This window comes from Rhinatrema bivittatum, chromosome 5 (assembly GCF_901001135.1).
Source record: "Rhinatrema bivittatum chromosome 5, aRhiBiv1.1, whole genome shotgun sequence".
Lineage (NCBI taxonomy): Eukaryota > Metazoa > Chordata > Amphibia > Gymnophiona > Rhinatrematidae > Rhinatrema > Rhinatrema bivittatum.
This window is the reverse complement of record NC_042619.1, coordinates 46,542,323-46,557,598: the sequence shown is the minus strand read 5'-3', so window position 1 is coordinate 46,557,598 and position 15,276 is coordinate 46,542,323. Positions and strand designations below refer to the sequence as shown.

The 15,276-nt window shown below is 40.4% G+C and overlaps 1 protein-coding gene across 1 annotated transcript in view; it reads right to left on the bottom strand.

Moving 5' to 3' along the window:
• LOC115091935 (N-acetylated-alpha-linked acidic dipeptidase 2-like) overlaps window positions 1-15,276 on the bottom strand; it is a 224,425-nt gene that overhangs the window by 66,083 nt on the left and 143,066 nt on the right. Inside the window, 1 exon segment of the mRNA XM_029602298.1 lies at window positions 4,285-4,375. Within this exon segment, the coding sequence (XP_029458158.1) occupies window positions 4,285-4,375 (91 nt within the window).

The following is a 15,276-nucleotide window of genomic DNA, read 5'->3' as shown; positions in this document are numbered from 1 at the left end:
TTTCACTGAAAAGCGTCCTCGGGGTAATTTCAAATTGCAAATCCACTGTGACTTAAAGCTAGAAAGTATACCAATGAATTACAAAACCCATATTTCAAATACAAGAATAAAAAAAACAGTACTTATCTTGGAGTCAGAAATACCGTTCATGATGGGACATAAAGCGCCGACGAAATTTCAATGAGACTCACTAAAGCCACAGGCACAGTCCTCATTTAGGGGTAGATTTTAATAAGGTGCGCGTGGGCGTACATGTGCGCATACTAGCCGGCGTGCACACGTACGCCCGATTTTATAACATGCATGCGCATGTTATAAAATCGGGGGTCGGCGCACAGGGGGTGCACAATTGTGAACCTTGCATGCACCGAGCTGCGCTGCCTTCCCCGTTCCCCCTAGCCTGACCTTCCCACCCCTTTCCCTAACCTTCCCCCCCCCAGCCCTACTCTAACCCCCCCGGACCACCCCTTTTTGCAAACCCCCGGGACTTACACGTGTTCTGGGGCTTTACGATCGTCACCAGGGGCCTTTTAAAATAGGCCCGGCGCGCGTAACCCCCCCCCCACACACACACACACACGTGTAAGGCTTTTAAAATCTGGCCCATAGTGGCATTAAAAGAACGCCATAGGTGCTCCACTTGCGATAATAAAAAAAAATGTGATGACATGATGTATAAAAAAAAGTAATGATGACATGATGTATAACATCACCCTAGAAAAACACTAAAATTTATTTCGGCATTCAGGCCTGATGGTGCAACCGATTGCAATGTAAAGATCCACCTTTGTTCGAGTTTCAAACAGCTCATGGTTCAAATCCCCACCTCGCCAATGGTCAACCAGTTTATAACACAAAACCTCTGCACTTACGAAGCCTTCTGAAGGTAGCCATCAACCTTGTAGACATTGCTCGGTATACATGTGTCAATGCAGACTAGCATAGTATCTGCTAATAATTTGGGTCATTAAATTGAAATATACTTCATGTCAATCTTCATATGTTGTTTATCTTGGTAAATGTCCCTGTGAGATGATTTATGTGGGTAAGACCAAGTGGGCAGTAAAAACCCGTATGATCAAACCTATTACATCACCACTCTAATGAACCTTTGGTAGCACATTGTGACAAAAAATCTTATGTATTTGATGATCTAAGGTTTTGTGACATAGATCAACTAGTTGCCCAGTGGCGAGGTGGGGATTCAAACCATGAACTGTTGAAACTTGAATAAAGGTGGAAATTTAAAATTGAAATCAGTTGCACCATCAGGAGTGAATGCCGAGATAGATTTCAGTGTTTGTCTAGGGTGATGTTATACCTCATGTCATCATTACTATTACATTTTTTTGATTATCACAGGTGGAGCACCTATGATGTTCTTCTAGTGTGCTGTATGAGGACTGCGCCTGTGGCTTCAGTAAGTCTCCTTGAAACTTCATTGAGGCTTTATGTCCCATCATGAACGGTATTTCTGACTCCAAGATAAGTACTGTTTTTTATCTTGCATTTTGAAAATATGGGTTTTGTAATTCATTGTTATACCTTCTAGTGTACAGTCACAGTGGATTTGCAATTTGAAATCACCCCTGAGGAAGCTTTCAGCGAAACACCGGCTGTGTTGTTGGGTTCGCTATTTGATAACACTTGGACTGTTTGTGTTTTTAATATGCTTTCAAAAAAATTATTTTTATGAAGATGGATGATTGATAGGGCTGGGCGGTCTTAGCACGTTAGTGCATGATACGCCGTCAGACTTGCTGACACCTTGCCTATAAGCTCTGATGATTTTGACCAGAGTTATTACAGTTTGGTTGTTTAAATCCCACTCTGGTTTTTGGCAATTTGAATAGCCCATCTAGCTGTAAGAGATCAGGGAAGTTTACCTTTGAAAATTAGCTGCACGTATATGTGTACAAATGGTATTTATACTATGCACCTGCTGATCAACGACAAAAGAGAATGTATACTATTGAAATTATCACTCCTGGGGACTCCTCTTTTAAACCCAGATAAAATAATGCATGATTTGAAAAGCCCATTCCTTTTTCGAGCCAAACTGAGGAGAGAAACTTTCAAGTAGGCCATTTTACCCAGGTAAATATCTATTTATTGAATAAATAATTATTTCTTTATTTGATGCCCACACATTTAAAGTTGACTTAGAAAATAGCCACTGCTATTACTAGCAACGGTAACATGGGAATACTTAGTTTTTGGGTACTTGCTAGGTTCTTATGGCCTGGATTGGCCTCTGTTTGGAAACAGGATGCTGGGCTTGATGGACCCTTGGTCTGACCCAGTATGGCATGTTCTTATGTTCTTACAATTATTTTCTAGTTCAGCCTTTCTTGAGTTTCCTGGCTGACCAAAGGCTGGAGAAGAAACTTCTCTAAGACTTAGAATTTTACTACAAACTCATGTCCCTGCCTATGGTGGTAATCATTCTTTCCATTCAAGGTAGGGGCACCACTTCCTGCCCAATCAGGCCGATGAAATACTGACACACAAAAAATGTGTGTCCAAACTGGATGCACTTCTTTTTTAACATGCGTACAATCACCTCTCCTGGGTGCTCAATGCAATAGGCAAATGAGCTGTCATGCTAAAAAGGATGCGCTAGGGATAAATTGTGCATCCATGGCATTGAGCACCCAGGAGACATGGCTGTGCCAGGTTAGGGAAAACGGACGCTCAATTTTACGAATGTCCATTTTCCTAACCCGTGCACAGTGATGGGGTAGGAAAATGGACACTTGGAAACTGAGTGTCTCTTTTCCTAACCCAACTGCTTTAAAGATTTTTTTTATTTTTTTTTTTGTGCTTCTGTATCGTTATGATATTAAGTTGAAGGAACCACAGAAAAGCACCGAGAAATAGTATTTTCTATTTTTCTGTGCATGGCTTGAGGCGCCTTAAAACTTAACACCAGCTCCAGGGCTGGCATTAATTTTTGAGCATAAAAACGTGCATGTCCAGCACATGGTAACTTTTTACATCGGGTGTACTAGCTAATAGCCTCAAAAAAACAACATGCATTTACATGTGATGAGCACTTTTAGCTTTGTGCTGGCTTGGAAGCACGTTTTGTATGTGCTAATCCCTGTATTGCATCAGGCATAAGTCTAGCGTGTTCTACCACGCTTTCAGCGGTGCACTGACCTTAGCACCCGACATTACATTGGCCTGAATGCATGTATTCCCTGATTATACTTGATAAACAGTAGACCTGAACATGATTCTCAGTGCCAGAGAACCCAGCACTACTGCCCACTCATTGGGCTAGTCTGATATCCACTGAGCAGCATGTAAAATGATTTTGTTCATATATTGACAAACTTAGGGTCTGATATACTAAAGGGTTTTCCTATTTTGTGCCTATGGAAAAGTGCTTAGTACCTAGCCCCTCTTAATTATTATTAATCATTTGTATAGTGCATACCAGATTTATACAGCATTAATGGTTCCTACTCCTTGGAGCTTACAGTCTAGCACAGAAAGACAAGGGTACACAATGAAAAAGATATATGAGAGGCCATGACTAAAAATATTTAAAATAGGAGGATTTGCTTTTGACTGAGTATCATCAAATATGATGTTGAGGTCTGGAGATGTTTGAAGATTTCTGGATATGTAAGTTGCTTACAATTTATGCTATAAGCAAATGGGAATCTTTGATCTCTACAGACCTTTCTTTGAACACTAGAGAAATAGCTGAACCTTTAAACTCTTTTCCAGTTTAAGAAAAGATTTTAATTTTTTCAAGGGAGCTACAATAAATAGCACTATTCTTAGTATCATAATCAACTCCTCCTCCAACAGTAGGAAAGTAGTTAACCAGTACAATGAACAGCACAATTCTCAATATCACAAGCAACTCCTCCAAGAGGTTGTGGGTGGGATGGAGAAACTGAAAGTTTTAATAGGGAAAAGCTGTAAGGCAATGTTTGCCAACTCTGCACTGGAGGCACACCTAACCAGACAAGTTTTCAAGCTTGCCACAATGAATATGCATGGGATAGATTTGCGTACATTGGGTAGACTGTATTTACAAATCTATCTCATGCATATTCCTTATTGATATCTTGAAAACCTGACTGATTAAGAGTGCCTCCAGGGCTTAAAAATTTACACATGTAAATGTTTTGAAAAGTTACATTTAAATGTATTAAACAGATATAAAAACCTCCAGACCAACTCAGAGGTACTTCTTTCTAGCATATTAACAACCATGAGAAATACCAGGCAGACACCTTCCAAATAACCTTAGACAAACAGACTTACCCTATTTTTAGTGTAACGTGCCCGTCCTGATGCAATACCCAGTCGTTGAAAATATGCTTCAAAATCGCTGCCAGATCCCAATTTATTTATTCTATATAAGGGAAAGAAATTGATAAGGCAGTAACAAAATGGAAGTTGGGAAAAAGTGTCATGAAAAAGATTTTGTAGAAGTTTCTTGCCACTTTTCAAGAGATACAACCTGCATCATTCATCATTACTGCATAGCATAGCAGCTGTCTGTTGAAAAGTGACTTTTATAATCCCCACCCACCTGGTAAACATCCCAACACACTGACTCATCACACATACAGTACCCAGCATTCATATGTCATCCTCACTCTCACACACCTACAGTACTGCATCAGGAACAACACTACACAGGCATTCAATTTCATCATTCAGACATACCACATACATGGCTACAAAAAAATTTCAAAAATAGTTAGAAACAAGCATAAACTATTTTTTTTTGGGTGTGTGTAGGGGGTTTCTCCTCTTCCTGGGGAAGTTGGAGGGGGCAAGATCTGTTAAGTCTTGTCTTCATCTCTGGTGAAGGGGTGGGGAAGGTGTAAATCTTGTCCACTGTCTTTGGGAAAGACTCCTCCTGCTCTTCCTGGAGATGAAGCAGCAGCGTATCAGGCAGAAAGAGAACAAATAGGACGGTCATGAAACCTGACAGACAACACAGAAAACAGCAGGTGCATAGAAGGCAGCACATACAGCTATACCATCATCTCCAGAGCAAAACCCAGCAAATGCTGGCATGCATCCACTGGTAGAATGCCTGGCCCTTTGAACAGGATGCCTATTGCCTAATGCTGTGAGGTAGTCGGGGGAAATGAAAAGTGACATGAAATTCAGATACAGCAAGGGGGGTAAAAGTTATAAGTATGAAGCACAAATGGAAAGGCAGGATGCACATCAGATATATGCTTGGGACAAAGTCCACACATACTTTTTGCCTGTGGGTTTTGCACCAGTTCTTAAAGCAAAGGCATGCATGTATTGTCACTTTGAAAACAGTTGTGAGTACAAGATATGCATGGTAACTTGCACCAGCTTTTTGTGTGGGTAGAATTTTGCTTGAAAATGCAATTAACACATATACTCCCCACTCCTCCTCAAACTAAACATGTCCCTGAGAACCTTTCCACAATGAAGATAACTTTCAAACACCTCCACGTGGCTATGTGGAAATGTACAATAGTGTTATAGGGGGTCACGTGATGTGGTGAAGCCGCATGTCTGCCTCAGTTCCAGGCACCATCCTCTCAAGATCATTGACAATCACCAGCATCCAGTGACATCTAATACCACCCGGTGAATAAACAGAGCGAACACAAGTCTATACACAAATTTATGCTGAAAAACGCACGTATTATGCCCTTAAAAGGGGGGAAAAAGCAAAGGAACCAGCAGGCAAAATGGCGGCAACTCTTGGACATAACCTACCCTCTCCCCCCAAGTGGACCCATATAGCGATTTAACTATTCGGGTAACGAATGCGGTGGTAAGCGCCTTAGATGCCCGGTTCGTAGACCTTTCCCTCTCGATTTCAAGACTTAAAAAATACTTTTGTGGAACTGCATCCATTATGGATCAGGTGGAGGGCCGCATCACTTGGTTGGAAGATGAATATTTGTCGCTGACCAGAAAACTAGTAATGCTTGAAAAAACAGTGGCCAAGCAAGCAGAAAAGCTCGATGACTTAAAGAACTGGGCACGATGCAGTAACATCAGTATTACAGGTTTTCCTGAATTGACAGAAGAAATTTAGAATCTACTTTAGAAAAATGGCTGCCTGAGGCCTTGGCGCTGCCGGAACTCAGAGGCAAACTCCAAATTGAGTGGGCACATAGGCTGGGGAAAAAGAAAGGTATAGTTATAGCCAAAATCCTAAATTGGTCATATAAGCAGCATTTAATGCAAGCCTTTCGCACACAACACAAATTAACATACCAATTGGCGGAGATACGTCTATTTCAAGATTTTTCGGCACAATTGATACAGCAATGGAAATTGTTTAGCCCGCTCTGCTCTGAGCTCTATAACCAGGACATCCGATTCCAACCGCAATACCCAGCAAACCTAAAGATTTGGCATTCTGGCAAAGATTTTATCTTTACAGAAGTGAGCAAAGCCAAGGAATTTATATCAAGTATCCAAGATTCTGAAGTTGTTGCAGTTCTTCTTTCTCTCATTGGGCTTCTAACTGAGAAAAGCACTGTTCTTTCTGTTTACATTCATAAGCATGGGACATGGTTCTTAACCTGACAGATACCAAACAGACTGTTAAAGCTCACAAGCCCCTGTTAATATTCAATTATGAGCAAGCAAAGTCTAACATGGGATTATGGAAAAGCCTCTATAGCCAAGCATGTTCACCTCTTCACATCTCAAAAACATTCAAGGATGTTTATGTATTGAATGGACCGATCATGGCAGAAGATAAAAAATGAACAACCAGAAGGAGCCGTTCCAGAGATGGCCGCATCTATCGCCAGATGTGTTGGGCAAAAATAACAGAAGCACTCTTGTTCCTTTTTCAGTGACCAAAATCGGAGCAGAAAGTTTAGAGGCAAATCTACATCACAGAATCAGCTTACATTGCCTGCACAGTATGATTTCTTGACTAGAACCAGTTCAATGTTGTGACTGACCCAGGCGGACTCTGGCTCATTTGACTTGGTGACTGCAAAGTTAATCTATATATCCCTAAGCAATAATATAACATCTAATTGCAATGCTTGGACTCTTTACAAACCTCTTTTCTCTCTTTCAGTTTATCTTAATAAAACAAAACTGTTACTCTGGGTCTTGGATAAACTGTCCAATAACATCTGGATGCAGACTTTATTCCTCTTGCAGACTGAGAGGATGGTGCTGAGGCACATCAGAAACGTACCCCCTTTTACTTCCTCACAGTTACGAGGAGATAAAATATGGGAGAAATCCCAAAGTTGGTTAAGTGGAAGGGATGGGAGGGGGGGTTGGTGGGGCTCAGGGGGTTCTTTTCATTAATAGTAGCATTAAGTTAGAGTTAATCACAGTAATTCTTCAGACAATGTCCGTTGAATGTCTTAACGTTTTATTGAGACTGCAAATCAGAGTCAAGTTTGCAAACTTAGGCTGGAAAGTTTGCAACCATCCGTATGAGAAGTATCTTACAGATCCATATATAATTTGTTGGGGTCTTTAGTTGTATATGCGCATAGCTAGTCTAAATTTTTATGGTCTGGGGAGTCCTATTAAATGCTCTAAGGTACTACAGGCGTGTAAAAGATCTAAAGTGGACATAGCATACTTGCAGGAAACCCATTTAACACCCGGGGAAAGCAAAAAGTTACATTGAGATTGGGTTGGCTCTGTCTATTTTTCACCGGCAGTGGAGAAAAAGGCTGGTGTGGCGATACTTTTCCATAAAAATCTCTCCTTCCAAATCATTCAAGAGATAGCTGACCCTGAAGGGAGATATATCATAATTGTGGGGAAATTATATGGTAAAAGTATCACTATCTGTAATCTCTATGGGCCTAATATATGTGACCCAAGGTTTTTTCAGAAATTGGAAAGCCTCCTAACTTTATATAGAAATGGATGGCTTCTAGTTATGGGAGACTTTAATTGTGTGTATGACTCACTGATGGATTGTTCCTCTAAATCATTGGGTGGTCTTCCATGAATCCAATAATCATGCCTACCAGCATTCTGCAAAACCATACAATTGGTTGATCTGTGGAGAGTATTACATCCCGATGAACGAGACTACATGCATGTCTCCAAAGCTCACAACATGCTATCCCATATTGACTACATATTAGGCTCATCCAACATTTTCTCCTATACCATAATAGCTTCGATAGGAATGGCCAATATATCTGACCACACTCTTATTTGAGCAGATTTAAATTTGGAAAATTTGCCACCTCAGGAAAAATGATGGAAATTTCCCTCTTATTTAAAACAGGACAGGGAGTTCCAAGACTTTCTCAGAGCTAAGTGGACTTTCTTTCAAGAAACAAATGCCCAACATATAGAAACCCCAAATCTTTTCTGGGAAACAAGTAAAGTAGTCCTCCAAGGAGAAATTATTTCATTCCTCAGACATAGGAACAAAAAATTACAGGCTTACATTTTAGAGCTAGAAGGGAAACTACAAAAAGCCAAGAGACTGATGATTTCTAGACCTACTAGGGAAAATACCACCAACTATTATACAATACTTCACGCATTACAAGCATACTTTCTTCAGTGTGTGTCCAAACATTATCAATACGCGGAACACTCTTACTTTAGATATGGAAATAGATTTGCTAGTAGTTTTCCAGATTTAATTTGAGTCCGTCGAAGTAAAACCTTTATAGAAAAATTGCGAACCCCCCAAAACACATGGGCAATTAGGGGAAATGACATTAAAGAAGTGATGCGAGTATTTTATGACCAATTATATACAGAAGACCGGCAGGGAGGAATGGTGGAGGAAGAACATTTTTTTACCAATCTCTCTTTACCTCAAATCACAGATGAACATTGTGATTATTTGAACTCTACCATTACCAATACAGAGATCCAAAATGCCATAAAGTCCAGTAAATCGGGGAAAGCTCCGGGACCGGATGGTTTCTCTTACGATTACCATAAAATCCTGAGTGAGCTAATAACTATGCCAATGGGGCTTTTTTTATACAGATGCCTTAGAGAAAAACTGCTTTCCCACTGAGTTCAACAAAGCATAGATCACAGTGCTACCTAAACTAGGCAAAGATCCGACCCTACCAGCCTCTTATAGGCCAATTTCACTATTAAATTGTGATCTCAAACTGCTAGCGAATATTCTAGCTCTTTGCCTGAGTAAGGTTCTTCCAACACTCATGTCACTAAACCAGGTCGGCTTTATCAAAGGCCACTCAGCAACAACACATATCACTAAGCTTATCACCACTATCGCACACTGTAAAGCTCAACAGATTCCCGCTTTAGCAGTAAGCTTTGATTCATAAAAAGCTTTTGATAGGGTCTCATCGTACTACCTATTCTCCATTCTCTGGCAATTGGGTTAGATACATTTCATTGTTATACCACACCCCAACTTCCCATATCCTAATTAATGGGAGTAAATCCCTAGCTTTTATTCCACAATGAGGAGTTCGTCAAGGATGCCTGTTGTCTCCGCTGCTTTACATACTCTCGATTGACCCTTTCATGGATCATAGCTGATGATAAAGAGATCTCTGGCCTGGAGGTGGATCCCATCGCCTTCAAAATAGCAGCATTTGCAAATGACATATTAATTTTCTTAACAATTCTGCACATCTCGCTGCTAAGGGTCTTAGAGTATCAGAATCGGTTTGGATTATTTTCGGGCCTAAAAATCAATAGGGAAAAATCTGAAGCAATGGAGATTTATGGGAATTTTAAATCAAATTGGGGATAATTGGACGGATACTCACATTAAATACCTTGGGGTGTTAATTCCTTCCGAGATAGGTAATATTTATAAAATTATATCCCATTTTACAAAAATGCCTGGAACTCTGGTCCACTTTACCACTTTCCATAACGGGCAGAATTAATTTATTTAAAATGACAGAACTTCCGAAATGTTTGTACTTGTTACAAATGTTCCCCCTATGGCTCAAAAACTCAGACATAATAGTTCTCCAACGAGCATTTAAGAAATTTATTTGGAGAGGAAAGGGCACCGCTCGCGATACCATTTCTCTGCTATCCAATTCAAAAAGGAGGACTGGCCTGTCCTGATTTTCAGAAATATAATCTAGTTTGCATGATGCGTCATTTACAAGATTGGTTATCCGGCTCCACGTACTTCTTGCCAACCACATATTTACAATGTTGGTTTAATAATCATTCCTTAGCGGCCCTGGTTCAACTCCCTCCATCCCAACTTACTGACTATGCCAAACACTTTCTGATTTTAACCTCAGGGAGGCAAGCCTGGACTTACATGTGTAGAATTCTCAAAACAGAGACATCTCTCACTCCTATTATTCCTATCTGTGGTAACCCGCAATCCTTACCGGGAATGGAGAATAAGGCGTTCAAGAACTGGGCGGACAAGGGACTAATGTATGTTTGTCAAATGTTCTCAAGTACAAACGTATTACATAGTTTCCAAGAGCTACAACAAACATATTCCCTGCCAAACTCAGAGTTCTTTGCATATTTGCAAATTAGAAATTACATATGTGCCTCACACCTTAATGTTCTCCCTCACTCAAAAAAACTGGTATTGGAAAAAATCTTTTTAGACCGCTGTACAGTAAAGGTATCCTGTTCTACCTTTTCTAAACTGCTCACTCTACACTTACCAAATGATGCCTATCACGCTATACAACAAAGATGGTCTCATTTCCTTACTATGCAACTATTATCTACAGACATCAAATACTACCTTGACCACATACCCCAGATCTCAGAAAATGCCCTTTTGAAAGAATTACAGCTGAAAGTCATATGGCAACTATACTACCCCAAGACTAAAGCATATATGGCAAAAATTTGCTCAACACCAACCTGCTCCAAATGTGGACTTTATGATGGTGATTTCTTACATTGTTTTTGGACATGCCCAAAGCTCATGATACTTTGGTCCCAGATTTGGGCCTATTGTTCGAAGGTATGCGCTAGCAAGGTTCCTGAAGATCCCAAAATGTGGCTGTTTGGTATTTATCCCGCATTGCATAATAAATTTACTAACTCACAGAAGGAATTTCTAGCCAAAGCTAGCTATATTGACAGTTTGGACTACTTCAGAACCCCCTACACTTGCCCTTTGGCTTAATAAAATGATCAAGTTGTTCACTATGGAGTATATGTTCGCTAAGGAATATACCCCTAACAAACATAAACTGACTATTGAGATTTGGACACCCTTTCTCCAAATCCAAGCTCCAGCAACAAGACATGAGATGGCAGCCTTGCTTTCCTAGAAACAGGATGGAGGGAAGGGTTTGCTTTCCTTTTAGTCTTTGTTCCCATTTTTAAAGATGGCGCCGGCCGTCCATTGCTCCTACCATGTGACAGGGCCCGGCCAATGGCACCGATAGCCCCTGTCACATGGTAAGGGCAAAGGGCCATCAGTGCCATTTTGATTAGTGGCAGCCAATGGCCCGAGAGTGGGAGATCGCTCCTGGGACCCCCACTGGACCACCAGGTACTTCAAAAATGTTTTGGAGGTGTTGGGAGGGTGGGGGATGCTAAAGAATGTGTTTTAAAGGGTTGGGGTGGGTTTAGGGGTTGTTTATGTGTGCCACTTTTCCCGCCCTCCCCCAAAATGATAAGAGAACCCCACGAACAATTTTTTGGGGTTTTCCTATAGGGTTCGGGGAGCCCCCGATTTCTGACGAGTTTGAAAATATTGTACGATATTTTCAATCGTCAGAAAAACAATTCACATCCCTACAAAGCAATATAGATGCAATCACAGTGATTTGGTCTGAACTCTCATCTCTCATTCAACAATTTGTGTCACATGTGGCCCATCTGGATGATGTTGAGTCTCAAATGGCTTCTCTCTTAATGAAAACCGCCATTATCCCACAGTTAAGCGCCTCAGTGGAGTGAGTGCAGGTGGAGATAGAAGATCTGGCAAATTGCAATAGATGGAACAATGTCAGACTTTTTGGGAATCCTGGAGGGCCTTGTGAGGGAACGGATATAAATACCTTCCTTGTTTTGCTGTTTTCTTCCTGTTTGCAGCTAAAATTTAATCAGCCATGTGAAATAGAGCCCACCTGACACCCTCCAGGCCTCTCTAGAAATCCAGGTATCTGAGACCGATCATTTTTAAAATGCTTAGATACCCGCAGGCCATGGAAATTATTAACACTGCCCGCTCCAAGGCCCCACTTACTTACCAAAGCGACACGATACTATTTGACCCGGATTTTGCGAAGGCCACTGTAACTAAAAGGAAAGCCTTTCTGGCACTCCGCCTGCGTTTACAGGCACTAGAGGCACGGTTCGGTCTCATGTATCCGCAAAACTGCGAATTACATACTGGAATCAGTCAAAGATATTCAACGACCCAGCAGAGGCAGAAGTCTATATTTCATCTATGGAATCCTCTGTAGTCATGGTGACCTGAGGATTTTTTTCTTTTTCATAATCTGACTTTATTTTTGGCTTCTTAGTTACACTGACTACATCGAACTTCACAGCAAGATTCTATTTCTCCTTGCTCTGCACTCTCCCCAGTGATAATTATTTTAGACAATTCTGAACCCATTTTACATCTCATCTTGGTGCAATAAGGGCGGTGTCCCTGTTTATTTTTGCACTTGATAGTGAACCAAACTATTTTTATTTTTTAACATGGCGCTGTCACTGATCTCCATCAAGTTTTCTATAACTGAAGGACGTACCACGTATGGTCTTTTTCCTTTGTTTGCTGAGGAATTGCTGGATCTGGTTTTCTCTGCCTCTGGCGTTGCCTAGAGTCCCATTTTTTTCTCCATTATGCCATCATGGTGGCATGAGTTGCCAGTTTTTCTCCCTTTTCTATGGTGTTTTCTATGTGTTTTATGTATTTTTTGGTTCTGTATTCACCCAATTGCAATCTTGATGATGTTTTCAGTCATGAAACTTTAAGTTGTGCTTTTCCTAAAATGTCACTTTTTAATTTGTCAATATGTCTTCAGATAATAATCTGAAACTGGAATTTCACACCCCATTAAGCTTAAAAAATTGCTACATTATCTTCAGTCTCTACATACAGATTTTGCACTACACCAGGAAACACACCTTTCTCCCACAGAATCACTTAAATTAAAACAAATGTGGGTGGATGATGTGTACTACAGCCCAGCACTTCTCTACCCTACAGATAAAGATTTTAGCTTTTACTCGTTCCCTCATTCCACTTACTCACGCACCAATTACTTTTTGGTTTCAGGCTCTCTAATTTCAGATATCTCTGCAACTTCAATACTACAAGCTAGAGATATATTCCTGGATGGAATAAATTACATTTTTATGGCGCAATTGGTTCAGGAACCGACGAGAGGGAGCAATTTTGAATCTAATTCTCAGTGGAGCACAGGATTTGATGAGAGAGGTAATGGTGGTGGAGCCGCTTGCCAATAGTGATCATAATATGATCAAATTTGAATTAATGACTGGAAGGGGGACAGTAAGAAAATCCACGGCTCTCGTGCTAAACTTTCAAAAGGGAAACTTTGATAAAATGAGAAAAATTGTTAGAAAAAAACTGAAAGGAGCAGCTACAAAGGTAAAAAGTGTGCAAGAGGCATGGTCATTGTTAAAAAATAACATCCTAGAAGCACAGTCCAGATGTATTCCACCATTAAAAAAGGTAGAAAGAAGGCAAAACGATTACCGGCATGGTTACAAGGGAGGTGAAAGAAGCTATTTTAGCCAAAAGATCTTCATTCAAAAATTGGAAGAAGGATCCAACAGAAGAAAATAGGATAATGCACAAGCATTGGCAAGTTAAATGTAAGACATTGATGAGACAGAATAAGAGAGAATTTGAAAAGAAGTTGGCCATAGAGGCAAAAACTCACAGTAAAACTTTTTAAAATATATCTGAAGCAGAAAGCCTGTGACGGAGTCAGTTGGACCGTTAGATGATTGATGGGTTAAAGGGGCATTTAGAGAAGATAAGGCCATTGTGGAAAGATTAAATGATTTCTTTGCTTCGGTGTTTACTGAAGAGGATGTTGGGGAGGTACCCGTACTGGAAAAGGTTTTCATGGGTAATGATTCAGATAGACTGAACCAAATCACGGTGAACCTAGAAGATGTGGTAGGCCTGATTGGCAAACTGAAGAGTAGAAAATCACCTGGACCGGATGGTATACACCCCAGAGTTCTGAAAGAACTAAAAAAAAGAAATTTCAGATCTATTAGTAAAAATTTGTAAACTGTCATTAAAATCATCCATTGTACCTGAAGACTGGAGGATAGCTAATATAACCCCAATATTTAAAAAGGGCTCCAGGGATGATCCGGGAAACTACAGACCAGTTAGCCTGACTTCAGTGCCAGAAAAAATAGTGGAAAGTGTTCTAAACATCAAAATCACAGAACATATAGAAAGACATGGTTTAATGGAAAAGTCAGTATGGCTTTACCCAAGGCAAGTCTTGCCTCACAAATCTGCTTCACTTTTTTGAAGGAGTTAATAAACATGTGGATAAAGGTGAACCGGTAGATGTAGTGTACTTGGATTTTCAGAAGGCGTTTGATCAAGTTCCTCATGAGAGGCTTCTAGGAAAAGTACAAAGTCATGGGATAGGTGGCAATGTCCTTTTGTTGATTACAAACTGGCTAAAAGACAGGAAATAGAGAGTAGGATTAAATGGACAATTTTCTCAGTGGAGGGGAGTGGGCAGTGGAACGCCTCAGGGATCTGTGTTGGGACCGTTACTTTTCAATATATTTATAAATGATCTGGAAAGAAATATGACGAGTGAGGTAATCAAATTTGCAGATGATACAATATTGTTCAGAGTAGTTAAATCACAAGCAGATTGTGATAAATTGCAGGAAGACCTTGTGAGACTGGAAAATTGGGCATCGAAATGGCAGATGAAATTTAATGTGGATAAGTGCAAGGTGATGCATATAGGGAAAAATAACCCATGCTATAGATACACAATGTTAGGTTCCATATTAGGTGCTACAACCCAAGAAAGAGATCTAGGCGTCATAGTAGATAACACATTGAAATCATCAGTTCGGCATGCTACGGCAGTCAAAAAAGCAAACAGAATGTTGGGAATTATTAGAAAGGGAATGGTGAATAAAATGGAAAATATCATAATGCCTCTGTATCGCTCCATGGTGAGACCGCACCTTGAATACTGTGTACAATTCTGGTCGCCACATCTCAAAAAAGATATAATTGCGATGGAGAAGGTACAGAGAAAGGCAACCAAAATGATAAGGGGAATAGAACAGCTCCCCTAGGAGGAAAGACTAAAGAGGTTAGGACTTTTCAGCTTGGAG